Source organism: Gastrolobium bilobum, unplaced genomic scaffold (genome assembly GCF_033153095.1).
Source record: "Gastrolobium bilobum isolate Gb01-03AN ecotype WA unplaced genomic scaffold, APGP_CSIRO_Gbil_v1 utg21167, whole genome shotgun sequence".
Classification (NCBI taxonomy): Eukaryota; Viridiplantae; Streptophyta; class Magnoliopsida; order Fabales; family Fabaceae; genus Gastrolobium; species Gastrolobium bilobum.
Window position 1 is genome coordinate 465,708 of NW_026898371.1, and position 26,801 is coordinate 492,508.

At 35.2% G+C, this 26,801-nt stretch overlaps 3 protein-coding genes across 3 annotated transcripts; 1 reads left to right on the top strand and 2 right to left on the bottom strand.

The window, feature by feature from the left end:
- Nucleotides 1–681: 681 nt before the first annotated feature.
- Nucleotides 682–3,872, bottom strand: LOC133315430 (subtilisin-like protease SBT3.3). Its single transcript, XM_061517061.1, has 9 exons — nt 3,787–3,872; nt 3,577–3,674; nt 3,343–3,498; nt 2,590–3,260; nt 2,418–2,509; nt 2,083–2,325; nt 1,883–1,997; nt 1,387–1,579; nt 682–1,303 (listed from the first exon to the last, which is right to left on the bottom strand). The coding sequence occupies exons 1-9, from the start codon at nt 3,861–3,863 to the stop codon at nt 747–749; spliced, it is 2,202 nt and encodes a 733-aa protein (XP_061373045.1). The 5' UTR covers nt 3,864–3,872; the 3' UTR covers nt 682–746.
- A 6,276-nt stretch (nt 3,873–10,148) lies between these two features.
- Nucleotides 10,149–10,609, top strand: LOC133315394 (uncharacterized). The gene is made up of 2 exons (XM_061517003.1): nt 10,149–10,209; nt 10,302–10,609. Exons 1-2 carry the CDS (start codon nt 10,149–10,151, stop codon nt 10,607–10,609), a joined length of 369 nt encoding a protein of 122 aa, XP_061372987.1.
- Nucleotides 10,610–13,172: 2,563 nt separating this feature from the next.
- On the bottom strand, nt 13,173–16,673 carry LOC133315413 (receptor-like kinase TMK4). Its single transcript, XM_061517042.1, has 2 exons — nt 14,426–16,673; nt 13,173–13,701 (listed from the first exon to the last, which is right to left on the bottom strand). The coding sequence occupies exons 1-2, from the start codon at nt 16,671–16,673 to the stop codon at nt 13,187–13,189; spliced, it is 2,763 nt and encodes a 920-aa protein (XP_061373026.1). The 3' UTR covers nt 13,173–13,186.
- Nucleotides 16,674–26,801: the final 10,128 nt, after the last annotated feature.

Sequence of the window (26,801 nt, forward strand, 5' to 3'; positions counted from 1 at the left end):
CTTTTCAAATGGACATTCAAGCACTCTAGTTGTTTCCATATTGTATCTTTCGATCAAGGATGGTTTTAGTGAAACTTGACCAATTGTGTGGTACACTGTACACTTCTCAAATCCACAAGCTAAAGTCACACTTCACTGTTCTAGATTTTCTTTTCTTACCTTTTGATGATGTTGCGCCTTAATGTGTTCGAGAAACCATTCCAGTTTCAGCGCAATGTTGACTAGTTTATCGGGAAATTGTTCTATCATCTCTTAAAAAATGGCATCCAATGCATGAGTCGCGAAGGTGCCACCCAGTCTATTTCCTAAATCCTACTCATGCAATTATGCATTAATCCAAGCTTCATCCATGGCAGCTGTCCAAGTAACACCTTTGGGCTTTCTTACTGTCTTTGACTCTTATCGTTTTTTTTTGGTAATCCCTTTGACTCTATCTTTATCCGTAAAAATTCACATATAAACACATTACTTAAACCTAGTACAGCAAAAGTAATCATTTTTAAATCATTATAACGTTTATACAAATACATATCATGCAATTTACCTTTAAAAAGAAGAGCATAGAACATATCGTAGTTATAACGTGTATCAGTTAATTCCCGAAATGTTATTAACATGAGTTTTTACATGAGTTGTTCTCTAAAGAATATATGCTTTGTGCTCACTGAAGAACATGCTGTGTTAAGTAAGAGTCCAAGCAAGAACTTGTGTAGTTAGTTGACCAAACTCATTTCCATAACATCTGCTTAAGATTCAAATTGTATGGTCCTCACAGCTATTGGGGTCCTTACAAAATGCTTGCCATCTGTCCATGTTAGGCTCCCAAATTTGTAATCTCCATGCAAAGTTTGAGTTGACAAGAAACTAACATTGAAGGTAAGGACTCGGGTGTCTGAACTGAAACTCAAAATTTGAGGTTTAACTCTCACTTTTATGCCATGTGGAGTCTTTACTAGAACTTTGTATACTGCAGTTATGTTTCCCACATTTGTCACTGTTCTCATGACTTTTGCAACCCTCTTCAGGTTTGGAACTGATATAGAAGGTAGGTTAAGGTTCAGTTCTTGTTGTTTTTCTTTCTTACAACTTGTGGTGATCTTGGTCACTTTGCTAATAGATGCACTATTGTAACCCATGGAACATAGGAATTGGATATAATCCTCAGTGGTGATATTATATATGAGTCCTGGATCCATTGCTTTGTTGGGGTTCACGTGCCCTCCACCAATATCAAATGGGTCTGCTGCCTTAGGTGTGGAACCCTCTTCAGATACAATGCTCCCATCAGTTCCTGTTTGAGAGGCTGCATTTTTCAATGGTCCAACTAGTTACTTTGGTTTATATTGAGTAAGATGTAATTTAATGTGTTGATTTCCACTGATTCACCTGTTGTTACCAAAGCTGATCTTATGGCTGCAGGTGACCAAGTTGGGTGTTTGGATTTGATGAGAGCTGCTATTCCTGCCACATGGGGACAAGACATTGATGTTCCAGATAAGAATGCAAACCCACTGCTCTTTGCAGTTCCCTCTGGTGGAAATGCAGCCAAAATGTCCACACCTGGTGCTGCTATATCAGGCTACACACATAAATCATCCCCAGAGTAGAATAAGTTAATGATAACATCATATATAATATATTTTTTAAACATATAATTAACTTAAGCTACTAGGCAAAGCCATGAAGATAGATGAATATTTTATACTTATGTTGAAAGTTATTACTCATAGATAGACTACACTTTTTTTTTTAAAGTATTTCCTAGTCAGAAATTCTTTATCAGTTTAAAAGATTTGGAGTTAAATCTTTTGTTGTTATAAATCTATATTCAATTACTTTTGTCTCAAAATTTAAGAAAATATTTGGTCTGGTTGAATAATACCTTCAGCACAGTTGGAGACATGCTACTGGGTCCTCTAGATGAGAAAGATGCAACTCGTGGAGATATCCATTTTCCAATAACAGTCTTTGGAAAACTTAGGCTTGCAGTTGGAAACCTTCCAGATAAGCTTAATGTTAATTTTAATTCAAATGAACTTTCAGAAGCCAATGTTCTCAATCTATATATTCATATTTTCTCACCTTGCTCTTCTAATGTAGGATAATATTTGTGTTCCCACTTCATAATCCACCTTAATACATGGAAACAAATCACATTGACCGAGTCCATCTTCATGAAATTGTGCATATATTAGTCCAACTCCTCCGGCTTTCTTTACTGTAAGTGATGCAGAAACAATATCCTGTTGATCTGATAGGGAAAAGCATAGAACAATTTTGCCTGCTGCCATTGTTGCATTCAGACTTCCAGACTGACAATCCTTGCTTGAAAGGAAGAAATGAATAGTTGATTCAAAATGTATACAAATGGAAGGAAAAAAATAAGTAAAAATGAAGAAGGAAGAGAGAGGTCTCACGCTAAATCATCTGATTGGTCTAGAGCAATGCGTTCTGAGTATGTGAGACCAACATATCCAAGATTGTGTTTCACAGTATCAATAGACTGTCCCTACATTATATCAACATTTACATTAATTGTTAGCTGATAGCATATTTCATCAATTTGGTTGGAAAATAGTAGCAGCATACCCACACAGTGTGGTTATTTCCAAGGGTGATGGCTGCTGGAAAGGTCCTATCTATTGTGGTAGCTGCAACTGTAATGAGCCAAGGTGCAGTATTTGTAATGGTTTGAGACATGGGGCCAGAATTTCCAGCTGAACATATAACAGTGATTCCCTTGGAAGTTGCATGAAAGGAACCAATTGCTATTGTGTCACGTTGATCAACATATGAGAACAAAGGAATGCCAATGCCAAGAGAAACAGTTAAAACATCTACTCCATCATGTATAGCCTTGTCAAAAGCTTTAAGGATATCAGCATCACTACAATCTCCAATAGAAATGTCCCAACAAGCCTTGTAGATAGCTAAGTGAGCAAGGGGTGCTCCTCCTCTAGCTAAACCAGAAGCAAGTCCTCTAAAATTTGCTTTTCCTACAAAATAACCAGCTGCTGTGGAAGCTGTATGAGTGCCATGGCCAATAGCATCTCGGGCTGAGAGAAACTCCTTTGTGTCATTTCCATTGATGAGCTTCTTAGTCTGATCAGTTATTCCTTTCAAGAACCATCTAGCACCTATTATCTTCTTGTTGCAATTGGTGGAGTTGAAGTGTTCTCCCACTTGACAAACTCCTTTCCACCTTGATGGGATTTGTCCCATTGCTTCATCATTGAAACTTGCAGATTCTGGCCAAATGCCTTCAAGAAATCATATTTATCGTTGGTTACATTGCCATTTTCCAGTTCCTGCTTAGTTATTTTGTTAGAGGATAATTACTACCTGTGTCTATGACTCCAATGATGGTTCCTTCACCTAAGTTGCTTTCAGTGAAAGCTGTTTTTGAGGAGGAATGATGGACCCCAATAAAGTCCCAGCTTCTGGTTGTGTGGAGTTTGTGAATTCGGTTTGGAAAGATAGAAACTACTCCAGGAAACACTGTATCACATGGTATATAGCTTTTAAAAGGTGTTGAAATGAGCTCAATGACAAGCTTAATTAAAGCAAGGATCATACTTTCTATTTCTTCTGCTTGAGATTTTGTCAATCTTGCAGCAAACCCTGAAAATCCGTGCTTATAGCTGTAAAGAATTGAATTCTTTGCAGCTTCTTTGCTTTAGAACAAAAAGAAGACATTTACAGTTATTATTATTTTCTTGGCTCTTATTGCAGTAATACAACACAAGCTCTATTGGTAAATGAATATATGAAGATTACAAGCCTTACCTCCCTAAGAGTGATGATAACATTTTGTGGTGATACCTTTTAGTAGTTTCTGGATTGTGATATATCTTATCTCCCATGTATACAATATGCACCTAGAAGCATTTATTTAATAATTTATAATGCTCAAATGACAAATATTATCCACATACATACATACATGTATATCAATGAGCAGAACTAGAAACTTAAGTTGCACTCACAGAGCTTGTTGCCTCTGCAAATATCTCAGAGGTGACTAGAAAGTTTTGCAGTAAAAGAAAAGCAGAAGTTACTAGCAATTGGGCCTTTCTTGTCCATCTCCAGTTTCTTGAATTAATATCCATTGTCTCTGTAATCAGAGGAGGGCTTCAATGGCATTCCAAATTCTTAAAACATACAAAGTTGCTGCAAATTCTCCTATGTCTTATAAGGTTTCCTTCTCATTATCTATGATGTGTATGATATAACTTTTTGAAGATAAGTAAAGTTGGGAGTCCTTTTCTTTCGTCCAGTGCACTTTTGATTTTTATGCTCAATTGGATGAAAAGTATGCATAAATATCTTCATGATCAGAGGAATTTATGTTGGTATTTAGTATACTACTTTTATTTGAAGGATTAAATTAAGCAATCAAAATCATACATAAACGAGTGAGACATCAAATTTAGAGATATTTAATCACAGTTTGAACTGATTGCTTATACATCTCTAGTGCTTTTATTTGTCAATTTCAACTGTAGCTATCAATGCTTTTCTAGTGTATATTGTAATGATTCTGGTCATAACATAAGTGTACTAATATAGTCCCAAACCCATCATCCCACGTTTATTGCACCCTTTTCTTTTTCTCTAGTTTTGAGTCTCACTTTTTGCTTTTATTGTTTTTCAAAAGTCATTAGTGGGACTGGATTGTGCCTTATCTTTCATCTTTCTTTCTTTTTTTTTCAAACAAGAGTTTCTTGTTTTCTATATTCTATGTGGAAATGTAATGTGTTTTTTTGCCTTTGACGGATTCAACTTCAAGCCAAGCCTCAGCTACTATGGTAAGTTACGTTTGTCAATCTTGTTCACATAACTTAGGTAACATCAATCAACACCATTTTTCTCTTCTCACAATATAACTCCAATGTAGAAAGCTCTTATCTTTATGAAGAATAAAGCCTTTTTCTGAGGCCCACTTTCTCTTTACCTTTTTCACCCATGTCATTTTCGCTTCGTTTGGTTCTTGTTGAATCTTTCCTTCCAATAATGCAATAGGTGATTTACAGCTGGATACAACATTCTCCAATCCAATTTAATGATTAACTAACTAACAAGTTCTGATAAGTGTTACACCAGAGTTGCTATGTTACATTTGAAGTCACTTTCCTGGCTCAAATTTATTGCACTATTACAACACCATCTCTATTGGAAAATGAATATTTAATGATTACAAACAAAGCCATACTTTCCTAGCACTGAAAATAACATTTTGTAGTGATACTTCTAGTAGTTTCTGGATTGTGATTTATCTTTATATCCCATGTACACAATATGCACATAGAAGCATTTATTTAATAATGATTGTGCTCAAATGATGATGGGCCTATAATAAATAATTCAAGCCCATTAGTATTTTAGAATTAGTATATATAGAAGTTTAGGGTAATTTTTCTATTATTCATGTATTCAGAATTGGTTAGTGGAAAAATGAGAGACCTCTTGAGCCTAGGTATTTGGTTTGAGGGAGAGTTGAGGCTTTCTGGTTTCTTTGCTGCATTTTATATTGTATGTAAAAAAAGGCTATGCCTCAATTGTTAATGAGTTCTGTAACAGCCCCAAACCCTGTAGCAGGATATTGTCCGCTTTGCCCCGCGCACAAGCACCGTCGAGCTCACGGTTTTACGTTTCGAGTTACCCCCAAAAGGCCTCCTACAAGGAAAGGTATCCACACCTTTATTTAAGGCAGGCTTCGTTCCCCTCTCCAACCGATGTGGGACATTACAAGTTCAGTATTATATTTTTCTGGGTTCCATCAAATGACAAAGAGACATGTATATTAAATCAGAACTAGAAACTTCAATTGCTTATAAACAGCTTGTTGCCTCAGCAAATATATAAGAATACTTTCAAGTTTCTCAAAACATTCATAGTTTTTGCAGCAAATTTTCTTATGCTTTATGAGGCTACCTTCTCAACTGGTTATACAAAGTATTCAATTGTAAGTATACTTGTTTGGCTTTGACAGGTTCAACTTTCAAGTTCATGCCAAGCCATAGGCCCACAACTACTTTGGTAAATTACCTTTACAATCACTGAGTATCAATCCCTTGTTGTTCTGTCTTGTTCATGATATCATTCAGTGTAGATAGCTCTTCATGAAGAATAACAACTTTTTATTTATTTATTTCCCAACCGGTTCATTCTTCAGACTACGTCCAGTTCAAGCACTTGTCGAATCTTATTAAAGGGGATAACTCTCTCAAATCCTTTTTTTTTCATTTTCAATACTCGAACTAAAGACCTCTGATTAAGAGGTCCAGACTCTTTACCATCTTTGATAAGAATAATACCTTTATGAGGCCCACTTTCTCTTCACCTTTTTCATCGATGTCATTTTGGCTGCTTTTGGTTCTTGTGGAATCCTTCTTTCCAATAATGGAATTGGTGGTTTACAGCTGGACATAACATTCTCTATTCCAATTTATTGGTAAACTGATTAACCAAGAAAGATATGAGTTTAACTAGAATTTAAGTGTCATATTCATTGCTAAATGTTTGAATGGTACAACTATAGCTGTTAAGTGAATGATAATTCTACCAGCCAAAAAAATGTGTAAGATAATTCTTATATATTGACATATTCAAATGCGTCATACTAATTATATGAGCTGTTATTAATTTAATTATGTAGTAGACCCGTGCTAAGCACAGTTTGTGTAAGAGATCAGATTTAACATTGAGCTATATATGTATCAAAAAACAAAAACATTGAGCTATATAAAACATCTAGCTATATTTAGTAGAGAATAAATTTTTTCGTGCCCAAAATCATGATTCTCAGAAATACGGTGGAAAAGTCATTTTTCCGAGAATGTTATCAAAAAGTTATAGACCAAAATATTACCGAAATTTTGTCCTCAAAAAATGTAAAATTTTCACAACACCTAGGATTCCAAAAATATCACCCCTCGGATATGACATTTTGAAAGAAAAATTGTATACAAAACAGAGAAGATTAGATTTCCCATAATATTTTCAAAACCGTCGTATCAAACATGGATAAATAAATGGGTTTGCTTTTTCTACAGTCAATGTAGATGACTTATCTACATTGAGCCCAAAATGACATCGTTTTGAGGCGGAAATCAAGGTATTTTTATAATTATAATTTATTTCAGGGTTATAATAGTCTTTTTCATCATAATTTTTTAATTTTTCAACCCAAAACGACGTCGTTTTGGGAGCGAATTATATACATTCACTTTAGAAACATTAAAGCCTAAATAAAAAGGGGAAAATATTTCTCTAGGTCACTGGAGATAAAGTTATCTCCAGTGAGCTCAAAACGACGTTGTTTTTGGTTGTAAGGTTAAAAAATTATAATGATAAAGACTAAAATAACCCTGCAATATATTATAATTACAAAAACGCATTGATTTTTGCCCCAAAATGACGTCGTTTTGGACACACTGGAGATAACTTATTTCCATTGACGGGAGAAATTCTTTACCCTAAATAAAATTACCACTATTATTTTTAAGGAAATCTCAAAAAAGTCCCCCCTCCCCCCACTAAGAAAACAGAAATGCTTGCATTTTTAAAAAATTGCTACGTACAAGTTTCCTGTACTCTATTTCTACAAATAAATGTCATAAAATTTGTTCGCGATACTTTTTTTTTTTTTTTTTTTTATACATGAGTAAAAATGTTTTCAAGTTCCGAATAAGAATGACTTCACAGTATAAAAAAAATACTATTAAAATCATCACCTGGACAAACTGAGAGGGGATTATTTATGCTCAATCAGTTATCATCTTGGTTGGAAAAGTTTTTTTATCGTTCTACTAGTCGAGTAATCGATGATATATTTTTATTATAAAAAAAAGTACTATTAAATGTTATTTGGAAATAAAATTTAAGGTATGATAACCCTAATTTATGTCTTGGTGGGAAATTAATATCATTCTACCTCTGATTTAACACACCTCAATTTATTATATGTTGGATGAGGATATCTCTTAAGTTTAAAAATATATATAAAATAAAACCATAATGTCTGATCATTTTCTAACTAAGGAAGAGCAACAAAGAAAACAAAACAGGGGATAAGATATTAAATATGGTGTGTAGTCAACCTTTAGTGTCGCATCACTTCCTAATGGTATTGGATAATTTTTTCTCTTTTTTATCCAATAAATTCAATTGATTGATTTCTCTAATTTTAATCAATTAATTTAATTAATTATTTTTAATTTGAGCCAATCAATCTAATTAATTAGTTTTTTTAATTTTCTCGTTTGTCATCGAATCTAATTTCATGATTATATTTAAATTTAAATTTAAAATTTAAAATTAGAATTCAAATTAATTTTATTAATTTGTGTGTGACCATATAATTTAAATTTTTTAAAAAACTTGCTTAAGAAGAAAAGTTTATACTTTTTAAAAGAATCCAAATCATTTTATGAATGACACGTGACAAAACTTTTCAGAGAATAGTTCTGAATTCTAATATAGTATAAATGTATTTATAATTTTTTATTTTTTTAATGTGAAGAACTACATTTTTTCAATTATTAATTTAAGGTATAATTCTTAATAATGTATACATTAATAAATATTTAACAAAAATTATTCTTAGTATCTTGTGAGCAATGCTAGGGAGTTGGGAAAATTTTCTTGAGATTCGGTATATTAGTTGGAAATGGTTATATTTATAAATATTTTGTTCACAAACTCAATTATATATTTTAAAAAATACAAACACGTGTGTATTATCTTAAATATATAATTGAGTTTGTAAATAAAAAATTTATAAATATAACTCTAACTCCTCATATCAGTTATTAGAATTGGAATAAAGTCATTTACTTAATTACATTTATTCTACGTGCTAATTTTTTTTTTTAAAATATAACCCTAACTCCTCATATCACTCAAAAGTTAAGCCATTAAAAAAGGACTAACAGTATGATATTTAAATAATATAATCTATTTATCTCATATTGCATGAGATAAACAGATACAAGATAGTAAGATTCACTATTTTTCAAAAAAAGAAAAAGTATAAAAAATAATGGATCTCACTACTTTTTTGTTGTATGAGATAATTATCTCATGCAACATGAGATAATCATTCCCCTTAAATAATTTATATGAAATTATAGATTTGAAACTCAATGCTATTATTATAAATAAATAAAAAAACCAACAAACAAACAAAGTATTGTTTTACTATTACAACCAACACAAAAATTTAAAAGAAACAACATATTACGTAATTTTTTTGGATCTAGATCTCTCATGTGGAAAAAAAAAAATATGACATGATCTTGTGAAAAATCATAACTATACAAAGGTGGATCAATGATAACAAAGAAAGAAAAAAAAAATATTATAATAGATAGTTACAAAGTCATAACCGTTGATTTACTTTTATATGATCGTGATTTTGTGATTTTCTCACATGACCACGTCATATTTTTTTCTTGACGATCCATTTCCTATCTTATTTTTTTTTAACTGAATGAGCAAATTCCCAATCCTAAAAATCCAATAAAAAAAAGTCAATAAATAAATTCAAAAAAAATCTCGTAAGAAAAACTTAACAAGTAAAGACAATATTCAAACGAATTCTTTCTCTGTATTACAATTTATTCTCCTTAATAAAGTTAGCTTTAATAATTCTCTGCCATCATGAAATTTCAAATTAGGATGATCTTGAACCGATGATAATTGTAATAACTGATTTTAATTTATTTAAATGCACATCATTCAGTTACCGTTTACATTAATTTCCATCTTCCTCCGTGATTCTCTGCTTGGTTGAATCAGCATTTTAAGAAGCACAGTAATTCTGTTTCAATATTATTTAACGTAAACTTGAAGATTATGCACACCAAATCAAAAAGCAATGAAGTTTAGATCGTGATTCATTTTTTTAAAAAAATATTTTTCGGTTTCTCCAACATGGAATATGCATTTTTACAGGAAGAAATTTATTCATTAAAAAAAAAAATCTCATCGATCAAATCCCTTACAATTAATTTCTTATATTTTTGGCGAGTAATTGACGTCTCTTAAAATTATCTCTTTCCCGCTATAAATAACGCAACATAGCAGCATTGTACTTTGCATAAACAAATTCAAGAATAGAACCTAGCAATTTGTGTTATTAGAAAATGGCTGATTCAACCATTAAAATTCTCAGCATAGTTCTCTTCCTTGTCTTCATTTCTCAAGGTAATGTTTTCTTCCAATTGATGAAAAATAAAAAATTTATAAATTGTTGTTCATAACTTCTCATATTATTTTTTTTACCCCTATGATCTCAGGCAATAGCCAATGCTACTTGAGTGATCTCTCCATAAGACAATCTCAAACAGGAGCTACATTGAAGGGAAAGCCAGAGTGGAGTGTGACTATCACCAACGATTGCCCCTGTGTTCAAAAGGATGTCATGTTAAATTGCAAAGGGTTTCAAACCATTGAACAAATAGACCCTTCAGTTTTGAGTGTCTCAGGCAATGTTTGTCTTGTTAATGGTGGTAACTCTATCTACAGAGATGCTATCACCTTCAAATATGCTTGGGACCAACCATTTCCATTAAATCCAATTTCCTCAGAAATTGCTTGTTCTTAAATAGCCAAGGGTTGCATGCTCTTATAAACCTTGACGTCATTAATTTGATATATCTAGTTTGGTTTACGGGCAATATTATAATTGCTGAATAATAATAGAGTATGTGGGTGAGTAACATGTATCAATGCTTCAGAGGTTTATATTGTCCCATTTAGATTTTCGATATATATATATATATACATATATATATATATATATGGCTTCAAATGTTTCTAAAGTGATTCGCTCCCAAAACGACGTCAAAAAGACTATTATAAGCCTGAATTAAATTATAATTACAAAAATGTCTTGATTTACACCTCAAAACAACGTCGTTTTGGGCTCAATGTAAATATGTTATGTTATCTACATTGACTGTAGAAAAAATGAACCTATATATATATATATAGCTTTAATACTTTTTATATTACCGCGGATGAAAATTTTTGCAGCAATACAAAGAAAGACAGCATCCACGCTGGTTGGTTTTTTTTTTTTTTTTTAAATGTTGTTGTGCTGGACTGCCAGTGAAAAATACGTGCAAACATCATTAAGCATTGCAAGATCGTAGCAAAAAGCAAGAAAATTTGGCTACGTTCTAAGTTACAACCATGTTATGACACAACCCAAAATGTAAAAAGGTAAAAGCTGATATCGAAATTAAACTAACACAACATAAAGGAATTATGAGGGTATCTCGAAGCTCAATGTATTTCACAGATGCTCTCTTGAGTACACTTGAAACGTTTCAATTTTTATTTATTTTTTGGTAATATTCCAACCGCGGGTCGAGGAAACGTTTCAATTTTTATGTATTGCCAAGTAAATGGGCATTAAATTTTATTAATTGATTTAATGGAAAATTGATTGACTCTGATATTAATGAAAATAACAGTAAATTAAACGACTTCATTATTGTTAATATCAATAAATTGATTGCCTAGAATAATATCATTTTATGATTTGTGTTAATTTGTGATGATGACTAATTATTTGTAAGGAATAACAAGATATTGTAGTAGTGTACATATGAAATATAACTAGTGTTAGAAGATGTATACGGGATTGGGATTTTGTCATTCTCAATTATTATAATATTACAATAATATTTCTATTGAAGTTGGTGGTGGGCACAATATATTCCTAAAACTCCCATCAAACTACGTTTGTGAAATCTTGGATGCATATAAAAAAGTTACATGTCCCCTTTATCTTTTTCCGAATTTGATCACAAAGCATCTATGAGTTCAATGCTCGATCGGTTAACAAATTTCTTAGACCACTAAACAACAATTAGAATTTGGAGGATCCAATTTGCTTCTAGTTTGCTTGACATCGTCTTCCCAAAGAAAATGCAAATATGGTGTTAACAATTGGAATTTTCTCTTTTATATAACCAAAATCTCAATCATCGATTGCCAATTATTTTCAACTGCTCAATCTGCCTTATACTTTTGACAACATCTAGAATGTGGTGTGCCAGTTAACATTGATACGGGACACCTAACCACAACAAAGAATATAGAAATTGGCACCCACAGCATGTTCTTTGTTACGATAGTTATCTATCTGCTGAGTATTTTTATAAAGATCCAGCTTTGATATACACCATACGTGCGTTCAAGTATAGAAAAGGCTCATCATGTGAGAATGTCAGCCCATCACCAACCCAAATTTTAAGATTCTATTCACTCTTCCATAAGAGAACGAAAAGTTGATAAAGATAATTATGAACCAAAAATTAAATTAAATTATTTAGTATATAGTCGTAATTATGCATTTAAAAAGATTCCCTTTTTATAAGGTTTTGTATATATTGTTCCCATTTCCATATATCTCCTTTTATCAATGCCCGTGCTTCCACCGTTACTAAAGGTGGAAGTTAAGGGTAGATTTTTTTTATTTTATTTTTTATTTTTTTACAATCCTAAGTAAACCTTATTTGCAATTTCAGAAGTGCAAATTCTATAATCACCATTTTACAAAATAAAACTTTACCTAACCACTTACCTAACTTGAAAAGTTGAAATTATCTTATAAATATTTTATATTTAAGGTTCCAAAATACTTCTCATCGTAGATTTCGACCAGGAGTTCCCATTAGACTGATAAACATGCTGCATTTGGTTAATTACTGCCGATTTGCAAGCTATTTGACTGGGAATAGTTTATACACATTAGAGCTTACTAATACTTGATCAAAAGAGAAAAGACAAGATTAATAATGCCTGCTCACTAAAAATAATTACAAGCGATACATATACATCTGATTCAAAAAGAAGAATATAATACATTTCACATTTCTATAGGTCCTTCCTTTTCCTCAAAAACTAATTATCCTTCCGATCTAGTACCTCCAACCATCCTTTAAAACCCATCCGTCAGCTTAAAAAGAATCAATAAAGATCATCAAACAAACTTACATATTCAGGTTTAGCTCAGTAAAGGAGACATAAAGAAACCCAAAAAAAAAAAAAATTGGCAAACAATTTGGTGATGCTGCTTGATTAAACCGCTTGACTTTCCCTCAACCAAGTCTTCAATCTCGTATGGACAAAGAATCCCTTAGATGGTGTCTTGTCTCATTTATCATTTTGGCTACCGGCAATCCATTGAATCAAAGGAGTCTGCAAATCCTGAAGGTTTAGAGGCAATGCTCGATTGGGTTTGTGAGAAGGACATGTCATTAAACATTGTGGAAGTGCCTTCATTGGCTTGCCACCTTTGTAGGGCTTGAGGAAGGCTCATCTGAAGGTTAATGCCATAGGTGTCTTCTTCTTCATGGTTAGTAGGTTTCCATTGCTCCACAAGAGGAGACAAGACATTCACTGCATGTCCCATATCTGGCCTTGGGTATGGTTCACGTGCGGTGCAATGGCCTGCCAGCTCAGCCACTTTGTATATGCTCTCCATGGTTTCCTCATCAGGGTTGAGAGTTTGATCAATTGCCTTTGGAATATTTTCCTTGTTAATTAGTACCCTACGGAACCATGTAACCAAGTGAGATCTTTCATCAGGCACAGTATCATCCAACGCCCTTCTACCGGTGATCAGTTCCATCAAAACTACTCCAAATGCGTAAACATCCACTTTGGTTGTCACTCTTCCAGTAGCTGGCAAGAAACAAGATTACACTTATTACAATTAAACAAATAGACTAGCATAAACCAAACGCAACCAATCACATTCAATGCAACAATAATTATGCACATACTCTAACCTGACTCTGTTAAAATTAGACAATAAGCCAAGACAAACAACATTATAGCGCGTTTTAGAATGCACCAATTTTAATGCTGGTCGAATCAATACAACAATACCATTCAAAATTGTCGACTTTTAACTAAAGACATGTCTAGACACCAAGCCACCAAGGAAGGGGAGGTTACATTCCGCAACAGTAAATAGTAGCAACAGAAAACTAGCACCTAAACCCATGACAATATACAGTAATCCAACATTTAATGCAACCAGAGTATTCCTCATATCATAATGGATAAATGGCACTACAAATTTTGTGCCCTGCAACCATCCACAGCCGAGAATTATGAGAAAACACACAATGCAGCTGAAAATAACTCATGAAACAGGAAAAAAGTTGCAAAGAACTAGCTACAAAGAGGAGAAACATATCTAGGAATTAAATTAAATATAAATTATTTGTTCTTCCAACATTTTTTTTTCGTTGTTACTCTCTCAAACTACTCAAATCTTCTCAAGACCAAAGCATGATATTGAAGTACTAACCTATAGCTATAGGCTATAGCCACCAAATAAGGGAATAAATAAAAACTTTAAAAATTAAAGAACAAGCATAAAATCAAAGGCTTTCCGTACCTGCATACTCAGGTGCAAGATACCCGAATGTTCCAGCCAACCTTGTCTCAACAGAATACTTGCCATCTGGTGCATTTTTAACCAACCCAAAATCTGCAACCTTTGCTCTCATGTCATCACCTAATAGTATGTTTGAGGGTTTTAAGTCTCTATGAATGAAGCTTTGCTGAGCTAAGCTGTGCAAGTATTCCACCCCCCTAGCTACATCCAAAGCGATTGCTACCCTTTGTTTCCATGTCAAAGGAGAACACCCATGTTCACGCCATTCAAACAGATGCTGAGTTAATGTCCCTTGAGGCATATACTCATACACCAAAAGCCTCTCATTGCCATTGATGCAATATCCTAAAAGAGCAACCAAATGTCTATGCCTAACTTTACTAAGAACAGCAATCTCTGCCTGGAACTCATTCATTCTTTTGTTTCCCATTGCAACAGATTCCATCCTCTTGACAGCAATTTTAGTTCCATCATGCAACTCCCCTCTATAAACAACTCCAAACCCTCCCCTACCTAAAATGTTATCCTCACTGAAATTATTCGTTACTTGTCTCAGAACTTGTAACGAAATCGTAGCATTCCCAGTCCCACCCTCAAAAACATGGAGGTTACTATTATCACCACTGCTCTGGCTTTGCAACTCGCTGGTTACACCACCATATCCCTTAGAAACACTCATTACATCAAGCTTAACATTTCCTTTACCATTTTCAGGATTATTTACCCTTCCAAATTTCCGGTGCCGATTTTTGTAATAACACTTGCACGACACAAACAACACCACCGCAACAAAAAACATAGCAATAATCACTATACCAGCAATCCAACCAGGCGTCAATGAAGAACCATTTCCCGACTCAGCTGGACTTCCACCAGGTGCAGACCCCACAGATGGAGTCGTTCCACTCCCTCCACCACCAGAACTAATACTTTGCCCAAGCAAAACATTCCCCGCAGTTACTAACTTCACCTTTGATGGGAATTTCGGAACATCTCCAGACAAATTGTTATTAGACATATCAAGAGTCTCAAGCTGAGACAAAGTGATCAAGCTCTCAGGTATAGAACCGGTCAAATTATTCCCATTTAGATACAAGTTCCTCAAATCAGTCAAATTGGCAAATGCAGGCGAAATGGTTCCCTGCAAACCCTGCTTTGCAAAATTCACCGTAGTAATCTTCCCCGCAGTACAAACAACGAAACTCCAACCTTGACAAGGATCATTCCCTTTCCACGAATTCGCCAACCGAATAGGAAACCCAAAAGCCTCAGCAACTTGAAGCAGAACCATCACCCTTGCATCGCAAGGTCCAGGAGTATCTCGACAAAAGCTATTGATTCCGTCAAGAGTAACCTTCACACCTTTACCGAACGCCGGCACAGGACCCTGAAGCTCATTGTTGTCCAAGGAAACATTCTTCAAACTCAAAAGACCCATTAAAGAACTCGGAACCACACCGGTTAACTGGTTATCCCTGAGCTGAAGATCAAACAAGTTATTACATTCGGACAAATCGGGTATCGGACCGGTGAGCTGGTTCTTGTGGAGCCAAACCTGAGACAACTGCGTCATCTTCGAGAGCACCTCAATCGTGCCGGTTAACCCATTGTCCTGATTGTTGAGCCACAAATTCACGATTGAAGAAGCGGCAAGAGAGTTTGGCAAACCGCCGGTGAGGTTGTTGTAGGAGAGACGAACGCTCTGGAGGCTCGGAAGCTTGTCGAAGAAATCCGGTAAGTCGCCGGCGATGCTAGCGGTTCCGAGTTCGAGGTTGTTGAGGTTGGGGGACTGAGTCAACTCGGAGGGGATTGTCCAGGGGACGAGGTTGGGGTTGTTGCCGAGGCTGAGTCTCCGGAGGGAGGTGAGGCCGGCGAATGCGCCGGCGGGGACGGAGGTGAAGTTGTTGCGGCCGAGGAAGGCTGTTTCGAGGGCGGAGAGGTTGGCGAGGGAGGGAATGGGACCGGAGAGAGCGTTGTCTTGAAGGGAGAGAGAGGTGAGTTGGGAGAGTGAGTTGAGATCGGAGGGGAGTGTTCCGGCGAGGGACAGCGAGGAAATGCTTATGGTGATCACGCGGTTTGAGGAGTCGCATTTGATGCCTTCCCATTGGCAGAATGGAGTCGCCGGAGACCAGCCGGATGGCGCAGGAGTCAGGGATTTTAGAAGCTTCGACATAACAGCGGCGTCGTCAGCCATGACGGTGAAGATGAAAAGTGTAGAGAGAGAAACTAGGGTTTTCAGGCAAGCCATTGAGAATTGGAGAAGAGAGAGAGAGAGAGAGAGAGAGAGAGAGAGAGTGGTTAATGCGGTTGGTGGAGTTGTCTTGAGAGTTTTAGTAGTAAGACACCATCACTCTCCTCTCGCTGAAACACGCAGAGAGAGAACTATTTTTAAGTGTTTGGTTTTACTGGGAAACGGTGTTACACTTTTGAATAAAATGTTTTAGAATTTTTTTTTATTTTTAGTTTTATAAAGAATTAAAAAATGCCGATTAAAATTGGTTGGTTAACAAATAAGTTAACTTTTGATGCAAGAAATAATACAGCTAGCTTGTTTTTTTTTAACCATGAATTGAAATTCTTTAAAATAATAGCCTGATGCCGATAATTGCCAAATGACATTTACAATTTCAATAAAAAGTTTGAGATATGTGAAGAGCTTTTCTTCCTTATTTTTGCTAGCTTGTTAAAACAACAAAATCGAGATAATGACATTTTAGCTAAAAGATTTTGCCTGATAATAAATTACATAATACCATTTAGAGATTCTTACATTCACATCGTAATTTTTGAAACTAGATTATCTTATATGCCATTTAATATGACCAGACTAAATTATATGAGAAGATTTTTATCATTCATAAACAAATTAATATTTGTTTTTATTTCACTTTCTATTTTAATATTTTTTTTCTCTCATTTCTTATTATCATTGATATGTCTAAAATTAATTAACTAGTCATATTAAATGATAGGAGGGTCGATTCTCATAATTTTTTAAAGGAATATGTTTCTTATATTTTATTAGATAAATTATCTCATGAATCACACAAAAATATGGGTGAGATTCATTTCTTTCTTTCTCTCTTTTTCTTAGTGAATTTTATCCACTTTTATGTATGTTACATAAGATAATTTATTTCATACAACATGAAAGATAGATTTTCTCACTGATTTGTTCATGACTTTAAACCTGATTTGTTGAAATCAAACTCTATATTCTTATGTGTATATTTAAATTAGTTTTTTTTTATACAAGAGAGAATTAAACACACAAAGACCAAACCTAGTTGCTTATACTTAAATTAGTTTATTTTGTAAAAGTTTTTTTTTTTTTTTAGGCAAATCGCGTTATTCTGATTTCATCAAGGTGATATTCCAATTATATTTTTCATTATCAGGACCTCAGTGATTAATTGAGGGAAATAAATTCTTTATTAATTCAACCAGTGAAACATGTTACTTAATCAATTTCAAATTAATCAAATCGTATGAACAAACCCCGATTTAACCGCCACAACTGAAACTTGTGTAACGGTAGATTTAAGACGTCAATTGTTAGTGTTGGAATTCATTGTGGATCAATGCTTTATGCTGTAGGTGGAGCGTGAGATTGAAAATGAAATAAATATATAGGCAGTGGAGGTAGTGCTGAACTCAGGGGCATATTAAACGGATGTGAAATTGTATGGGAAGAAGGTTGGAGAAAGATCAATATCAAAAGTGACCCTGCATAATAATAAAAAGGAAGTTCACATTATTTGATTATTCTTTATTTTTGTATAAAATAATACATTATTGAATAATTTATAATTATTTAAAAAAAAATTGCTAATTTTGAAATTAATTCTATAAATTTATTATAAAAAATTATTATTAAAAAAATCACTTTTTAATTTAATATTTTATCTTAAATGGATCTAGATTCTCGTGGAAAAAAAAAAATATGAAATTATAACCATATAAGACAGATCGATGATAATAAAAAAAGAGAAAAAATATATTAAATAGATTGTTATAAAATTATAATTATTAATTTATCTTTATATTATTATAATATCCTCATGTGACCATGTTATGAGAGGATCAATTTTCGTGTTGCCTTTGTATATATATTTACGGAAGAGGAGCGTTATTTTTATAATTTACAAGTTTTACAACCTATTTTTTTAACAATAATTTTCATCACTCCAATGATTATTTTTTATTAGATCATATTTATTAATTAATTATTAATTTAAACTCACACCTTTGTGGAGCATGAGTTAAATTCTTAACAACTGTGCCCACCCTTTATTGGTTCTTTGTTTTTAATCTTATTTAAGAATAAATAATGCAAATTAACCTACGCATAGTTTTCATTGAAATGCTAATATAAAATTTCAACTTTATTTTTAGTTTAATATCCGTTAAGTAATTTAGATATATTAACTAACCAATAATTGAATAATCTTTAATTAATATAAAAAGACGTGAAAATCTTGATGAGAAAATAACATAGCTGTATTACTTTATTACTGCTTATCAGGACATTAGTTAATAAACATGGAATCTTACATTACTTAACAAGCATTTGCCACGATTTAATATTTGTAGTTCGTTTTTTAATTTAAATAATATTAAGGACAAGACAGTGATGGGATCATGAGACTGCTAATGACATGTTTAGGATATCAGTAAGCATTATAGAAAACCTACCTACAAAATTTTGTCATACCTTTAATTATTTCTTCTTAAAAAAAGTACTCACAGAATTTTTTGAAGGGGAGAAATTGTTAGCAATCTAAATAAAGCTTTTATGATAACTATATTTTCTAAAATTCAAACTTCAATCCTTTCCTAAATATATAATTTTATTTATCACCGCGCGTTAAATCTTGTTGTTATCTCTTTAATTAATTAAGCTAACCGAAATAAACATATATACATTATGACATTAATCTTTTTATTTTTTTATATTTAAATTAAAGATCTTCAAACCAAATTTTTTTGCAGAGACGTTTAGTACGGGAGATTTTTTTTTTTACCGAGAAAAAATGATGGTTGGGGATTTGGTATGAATTTTTTTAGTCCGGATAAGTTACGAAAAAGCGTTTGGTTAGCTAAAATTTTGCTGAAAAAGTTGGGTTCATTTTACAGATGTTATGTTTGATTGATGATAAAATATTGATGGGAATGTGAATCAGAAATACCAAAATACCCTTTAATTTTTTGAATATGAAAAGTGATTTAGATTCAAACATTCATATTAACAAGGGTGTTTTTGACTAAAGATATTATATTCAAAATCTAAGACTATAGGCAAAAAAAAATACCATAGGATCATTAGGATAATTATTTGGTTGAAGCTAGTTGAAAAGGGAAGTCTTGTGAAAAATATTTGCTAGGATTTTTTTCACAATACTCATACCAAACATGGTAATTCCCCACTCACTTTCTCATCATTCCATACCAAATACACCTTGCTTGTTCCTATAATCAAAAATAAACTTTACCACTCAAGCAACATATAATATAAGGGAAAAACTAGTCTTCGGTCACATGAGATGGATTTATTTTTCAATAGAGACATTGATTTTTGAGCTTTGTTTTCTTCTATTTTTTATTTTATAATTATGTGGGTCCCACCGCATGATTGTGGGAGTGATAGGAGAGAAAATATCTCTTTTTGATGGAGATTAATAAAGCTCATAATATAATACCAAAATATAAAGGTTTTTGAGTTTTGTTCGAAGGAGACAACTTTTTCTCATCTAATTAAGGGTGTGCATGACAACCTTCCCGGAATCAATTCTGTTTTAATTTCTGTTCCCGGGAACAGAAATGGATAGGATACTCGTTTGGTAAAATCGGTTTATTTTTTTATTCATGGGATGAACCGGTTTAATTTTTGTGCTGGGGAATAGAAAAAAGAATAAAAAAATTTCTGCTTTTTTGTTCCCTGGCACAAAATGAGAAACACTTATCTCTCTCAATCACTCTCCACCTCTACCATCATTACCACCACCACCATCATCCCGAACACGACTGTCGCCACCATCGTACCACTAGTGCCGTCGTCACCACCCCTCACCACCACGATGTCATCCCCACCATTACCACCTCTTCCACCCATCACTACCACCATGCCACCGTCACCACCACCACAACTACCACCGCCACCACTATCACCGTCACCACCATTATCACTAATACTGCCATCAACCACCACAACCACTACCGCCATCAACCACCACCACCACCATCATCGCAATCATTGTCGTCACTGCCACCATCGCCATCACAAGCCATTGCCACCACCCTTATTGCAATCCCTACCACCACCACGACGCCACCACTACCATCACCATCATTGTCACCAACTACCACTACCATTGTTGCAGCCACCACCGTCGTCGTCGCCGTTGCCGCCACCAAACACCACCACCATCGTCACAGCTATTACCGTCGCCACCATTACACCACCCCCGCCACTACCATCGCCACCGCCACTGCCACCACCACCACCATGATGCCTTCATAACCACCACTACCATGCCACTGCCACCATTGTTGCCGCCACCAACCACTATACCCATCACCATTGTCGCAGCAATTGTCGTCACCTCCACCACCACCATCCCCACCACTATCGCCGCCGCCACCGCCATCGTTACAGCCACTGCCGTCACAACCACCACCACTATCTTCACCACGTCACTGCCACTACCACTACCGTACCGTCGCCGCCACCACCACCACAACCACACCATATGGAAAGAAAAGTGATGATCCAATTTTTTTATATTTAATAGGAATTATTTTTTATTTTATTATTTGTTGTGTTATCAAACACAATTCTCATTCTTGAAATAAAAATAGAACATGTTATCAAACACATTTTTTTTTTCTCAGAAGCTGTTCCAAGGCATAGAAATATAAAAGAATTGTTTCTTTTCAGAAACAGTGCTAGGGAATAGAATGATTGGCACACCCTAAGAGTAAATATCATTTTGGGTCCCTAACAAAAATCACGGTTCCCACTTTAGTCCCTTACAAAAAAAATTAGTCGACGGGTCCCTATGAAATTCAAAGTGGACTCATATTAGTTCTTGAGGCACTAATATGGATCTTTTTAAAATTGTGAGAGACCATGATTTCAATTAAATGGTCTACTTTGAATTTCTTAGGGACCTCGAGGCTAATAATTTTTTGTAAAGAATTAAAGTGGGACATGTTTTTTTTTTAGGGACCAAAAATGATATTTACTCTCTACTTAATTTACTAACATTAAATTTATCAGTAAAGGTATTGCTTTAGGCAGAACCTTGAGGTCACCACCCAAAAGCTAGCTCAAAGGATGGAAGTGTCTAAGGTCTTATAAACCTCACATTAGTTGCCCATACAATCAATGTGGGACTATATTTCTCAACACGCCCCCTCACACGAGAGTCCACTGGGCTTGAAGGGTGGACAACATACAAGCCCACCTACATGTGGAAATTCCACTACAAAGAAAGTGAGAGGCGGTGAGATTTCGAACGCTCTGATACCATGTTAAGAACCTTGAGGTCACTACCCCAAAAGCTAGCTCAAAGGATGGAAGTGTTCAAGGTCTTATAAATCTCACATTCGTTGCCCAGACAACCAATGTGGGACTATATTTCTCAATATGAAATAATAAAAAATCTATTGAAGTAGGGTCGCAAATGTAAGTACTTTGCTCCTCAACGTGGGTGACTGGAATGGGGTGATCCATATCCAGAGTTCCAGACAATGTTTCTTTTCTTCTTTTCTTTTTTAACGAAGGAAAATAATTTGGCCATAAGCAAGAGCAACCCATACATTACATTACATAATGATGTTTGGTAGGGGAGTTTTAAAATTTTGCCCAGGAAAGTGTTTGGTAGGGGTTTGTAAAAAATTTGCATAGACTTCTCATTTCCATAAGAATATGATGTAATACTTAAAATTGCAAGAATTTGTCTGCTTCATAATGGTGTTATGATTTTGCCTGAGAAACCAAAAAGTGGCGATGAAAATTTTTTTAACTTACACTAATTTTTTCGGTAATATTTTGGCTTATTAAATTTTTTTTTTTTTTTTTTCTTGCCAAACTCATTTTTTCTCTCTATATTTCTAGTAATTGAGTTTTTCAGGTAATTTTTTTTTTTCTCTATCAAACATGTTGAAACAGAAAGTTAAATTCAAAATTAGAATTTGAATTATTGTTGTTAGTTTGTTCCATAACAAATAAGTCTTGTTACTGTTGCAAACTTGTATATTTTCTGTTCCTAGAAAATAGATTTTCAGTTACTAGTTTCTGTATAAATGTACCTTTGTAACATTCAATTATAATCAATGAAAGAGTTAATTTCTCCAGTATAGAATTTTAACATAGTATCATATAAGTTACGATCCTTGGCCCTCAATCACTCTCTTCGTCCCACATCGTTTTTTTCCTTTTGAATTTTTTTACCCATACCCGTAACTCCTTATTTCTTATTCTCTGACCCGTATCTCTTTCCCAAAGTATCCAATCCCTAAATCGAACCTATGGCTGATGCAACTGAAAACACTTCCGCTGAAAATGAAAACACTTTCGCCACCACCCCTGTGTCTCATTCCCCATCACCTTCCAACATTGTGATCAACCAAGACACCTCTCTGTTTCCTATCACTGTGGTTTTGGACGATTCCAACTATCCCCTTTGGTCCCAGTTGATGGACATGCGCATCGGAGCAAGAAATAAATCTGGGTACCTCACAGGAGCCACGATGAAGCCACCAGCGGCAGACCCCACCTACGCCAACTGGGTTACGGAGAACAAACGGGTCAAAAGCTGGCTTATTGAATCCATGGTTCCCTCCCTCATGCAGCGATTTCTCCGCCTCGAAACTGCATCTGAGATTTGGGACGCCGCCAGTCGTACCTTCTACGACGGCTCTGACGAATCTTGTCTCTTTGAACTGAACCAGAGGTCCTTCATCCTGAAACAGAATGGCCGCTCCCTGTCCGTCTATTACAACGAATTGGTCTCCATTTTCCAAGACATTGACTACCGCCTCACCTCTCCAGATAACACTGTTCAAGGCGTTGTCCAGATGCACTCTGCCATGAGTCGTCTTCGCGTCTACATCTTCCTTAGCGGATTAGATTCTGACTTCGACTCCGTCCGTGGTGAGATTCTTCGCAAGGACCCGAAGCTTGATCTAGAAGGGAGCTATGCTTTTGTCCGCAGAGAACAGCAACAACGTGTCACCATGGGACGCACACATTCTAGCACCGAACCCTCAGCCCTGATGACACACACCCCTCGTCCACCTTCTGGCTCCTCATTCACCCGACCACGAAAAGAACCATCTTCCAACAAACCAAGTTCCCTTCTATGTTCACACTGTGGTGATTCCGGTCACACCAAGACCTGCTGTTATGAAGTAATAGGGTATCCTGACTGGTGGGATTTTTCCAAGAGGCCTCGCCGGAAAGTCCTCAACAAAGTTCTGGTCACCACCTCTGAGGCTGACTCTTCTCATCCTCCAATTGCTAATGCGGTATATGAAGGTATCCTAGGTAAGTCTCATGCTCTCTCTACACTCTCTCGAAATACTACTTGGATAGTTGATACGGGTGCCTCTGATCACATGGTTTGTAATTCCCATGCTTTAACACACTTTACTTCCACTGCTAAGAAATTGATTTCTACTGCTAATGGTGGGACCTCGGCTATTACAGGTCAAGGTTCCATTGTGTTATCTCCTTACATAACACTGAATGCTGTTTCGATTGTACCTTCCCTTGAATTTAACCTCCTTTCCGTCAGTCAATTAACCTCAGACCTTGATTGCAAGGTTATTTTTTATCCTAATTATTGTGTCTTTCAGGGAAACCAGAAAAATGAGATCCTTGGTTATGGAGTTAGATACGACAAGCTTTACCTTCTGGACTCTTCCATTTGTGCTGTTCCTTCCCCTGTTCTTGCATCTACTACCTCAAGTTTGGACTCCTCCTCCTCTTCTGTTTGGCTTTGGCACAAGAGACTTGGCCACCCCTCTTTTAGCTACCTAAAAAAATTATTCCCTACTTTGTTTATTAATTTGAATGTTGCTGAATCTCAATGTAAAACTTGTGATTTGGCCAAGAGCCATCGTATTCCTTTTCATCCAAGTTTAAATAAAAGTTATGTTCCCTTTCAAGTTGTGCATTCTGATGTATGGGGTCCGTCTAAAGTTTCTTCCCTCTCTAAATCGTATTACTTTGTCTCCTTTATTGACGAATGTACTCGTATGGTCTGGATTACTTTACTTAAACACAAAAATGAAGTATTTTCTGCATTTAAAACATTTCATGCAATGATATTGAACCAATTTTCCTCTACCATCCAAATATTTCAATCTGATAATGGCTCAGAATACATGAATAATTTATTTTCTGACTTTCTCTCGTCTCATGGCATTAAACATCAAACTTCTTGTCCATATACTCCCCAGCAAAATGGTCCAGCAGAGCGACGCAATCGTCAACTCTTGGAAATTGTTAGAGCCTCCCTTTTTGGTATGAATGTTCCCTCATTTTATTGGGGGGAAGCTGTAGTTTCTGCTACTTATCTTCTAAATCGCACTCCATCCCGTGCCCTTAACTTCAAAACCCCACAACAAGCACTTGAATCTCACTTTTCTTTGCCTCATGTTACAAATCTTGAACCCCGAATTTTTGGTTGCACAACCTATGTTCACATTCCTAAACAACTTCGGTCTAAACTTGATCCATGTGCAACAAAATGTATATTTGTGGGATATTCTAATTCTCAAAAAGGGTACAGGTGTTTTGATCCTATTTCTCATAAAATGCATATCTCCTTGGAACTCTCTTTTTATGAATCTGTCCCATATTACTCAGGGGGAGAGTTAGTTTCTTCTTCTCAGGGGGAGCTTGTCCTAGATCAGTTTGGAGAAGCAGAAATCTGTCTTCAAGAACAGCCCCATGTTGCTGCACCTTCTTCTCTTCCAAGTAATGCAGAACAGTCCCCGGTTGCTGCATTTCCTCCTACACCTCGGATCTCATCTCCACAAAACCATGAAACACAAAATGAACAGGTTAGTAACTTACAATCTGGTTTTACCATACCTCTCACATCTCATAATTCTCCCATTCAAATGAGAAGGTCTGTCTGCATAAATAAAGGCATACCAAAACAGTTTTATGAACCAGATCCCAAGGTCAAAGCAAAATATCCAATTAGTAACTATGTATCTACCCAAAACCTCTCTGAATCATGTGCTCTAACCATCAATCAACTATCTAGTGTATGTATTCCGAATAGTGTGCAGGAAGCATTGGATGATCCAAAGTGGAAAGCTACCATGGAAGTGGAAATGGAAGCACTTCAAAACAACAACACTTGGGAACTTGTTCATCTACCAAAAGACAAGAAAACAGTTGGGTGCAAGTGGGTCTTCAATGTGAAACTAAAAGCTGATGGGAACATTGATAGATTCAAAGCAAGATTGGTCGCTAAAGGCTACACTCAGAAGTATGGTGTAGATTACCAAGAGACATTTGCTCCCGTTGCCAAGTTGAATACAATCTGAATCTTGATTTCCTTGGCAGCAAACCGAGACTGGAAATTAAGGCAATTTGATGTGAAAAATGCGTTTTTGAATGGGGAATTGGAAGAAGAAGTATATATGGATGTGCCACCTGGAGTAAAGCTTTCACCCTCAAAGGAGAATACAGTTTGCAAGTTAAAAAAGGCACTATATGGTCTAAAACAGTCACCAAGGGCATGGTTCGGGAGATTTTCTCAAGCAATGAAAAAATATGGATATACTCAGAGCAACGCAGACCACACCTTATTCTTCAAACATAGAAAAGGGAAAATAACTATTCTCATAGTTTATGTAGATGATATGATTTTAACGGGAGATGACGATGAGGAAATAAAATCTCTTCAACAACACTTGGGTACTGAATTTGATATGAAGGATTTGGGTCAACTGAAGTACTTCTTGGGTATTGAAGTTACAAGATCCGAACAGGGAATAGCTTTATCACAAAGGAAGTACATTCTAGATCTATTATCCAAAACTGGAATGCTTGCCTGCAAACCAGCTGACTCACCAGTAGAAGTAAATCACAAACTGGGTATTTACCCAGATCAGATTGGAACTGATATTAGCATGTACCAAAGGCTTGTAGGGAAACTTATCTATTTGTCACATACAAGACCCGATATCTGTTATGCAGTAGGAGTTATGAGCAGATTTATGCACTCTCCTAGTGAAGAACACATGAAGGCTGTTTTCAGAATTCTGAGGTACTTAAAAGGATCACCTGGAAAAGGTCTCCTATTCTCGAAAAATAAGAATGAAAGCATAGTAGGATATACTGACTCTGACT

Coding starts and splice junctions, on each gene's coding strand:
- LOC133315430 (XM_061517061.1), bottom strand. CDS start 3,863: ATGGGAGATAAGATATATCACAATCCAGAAACTACTAAAAGGTATCAC. Junction 3,675..3,786: donor TTATCATCACTCTTAGGGAG/GTAAGGCTTGTA, acceptor TTTGTTCTAAAG/CAAAGAAGCTGCAAAGAATT. Junction 1,304..1,386: donor ATCAGCTTTGGTAACAACAG/GTGAATCAGTGG, acceptor TGAAAAATGCAG/CCTCTCAAACAGGAACTGAT.
- LOC133315394 (XM_061517003.1), top strand. CDS start 10,149: ATGGCTGATTCAACCATTAAAATTCTCAGCATAGTTCTCTTCCTTGTC. Junction 10,210..10,301: donor CCTTGTCTTCATTTCTCAAG/GTAATGTTTTCT, acceptor CTATGATCTCAG/GCAATAGCCAATGCTACTTG.
- LOC133315413 (XM_061517042.1), bottom strand. CDS start 16,673: ATGGCTTGCCTGAAAACCCTAGTTTCTCTCTCTACACTTTTCATCTTC. Junction 13,702..14,425: donor TCTTGCACCTGAGTATGCAG/GTACGGAAAGCC, acceptor GTTTCTTGCCAG/CTACTGGAAGAGTGACAACC.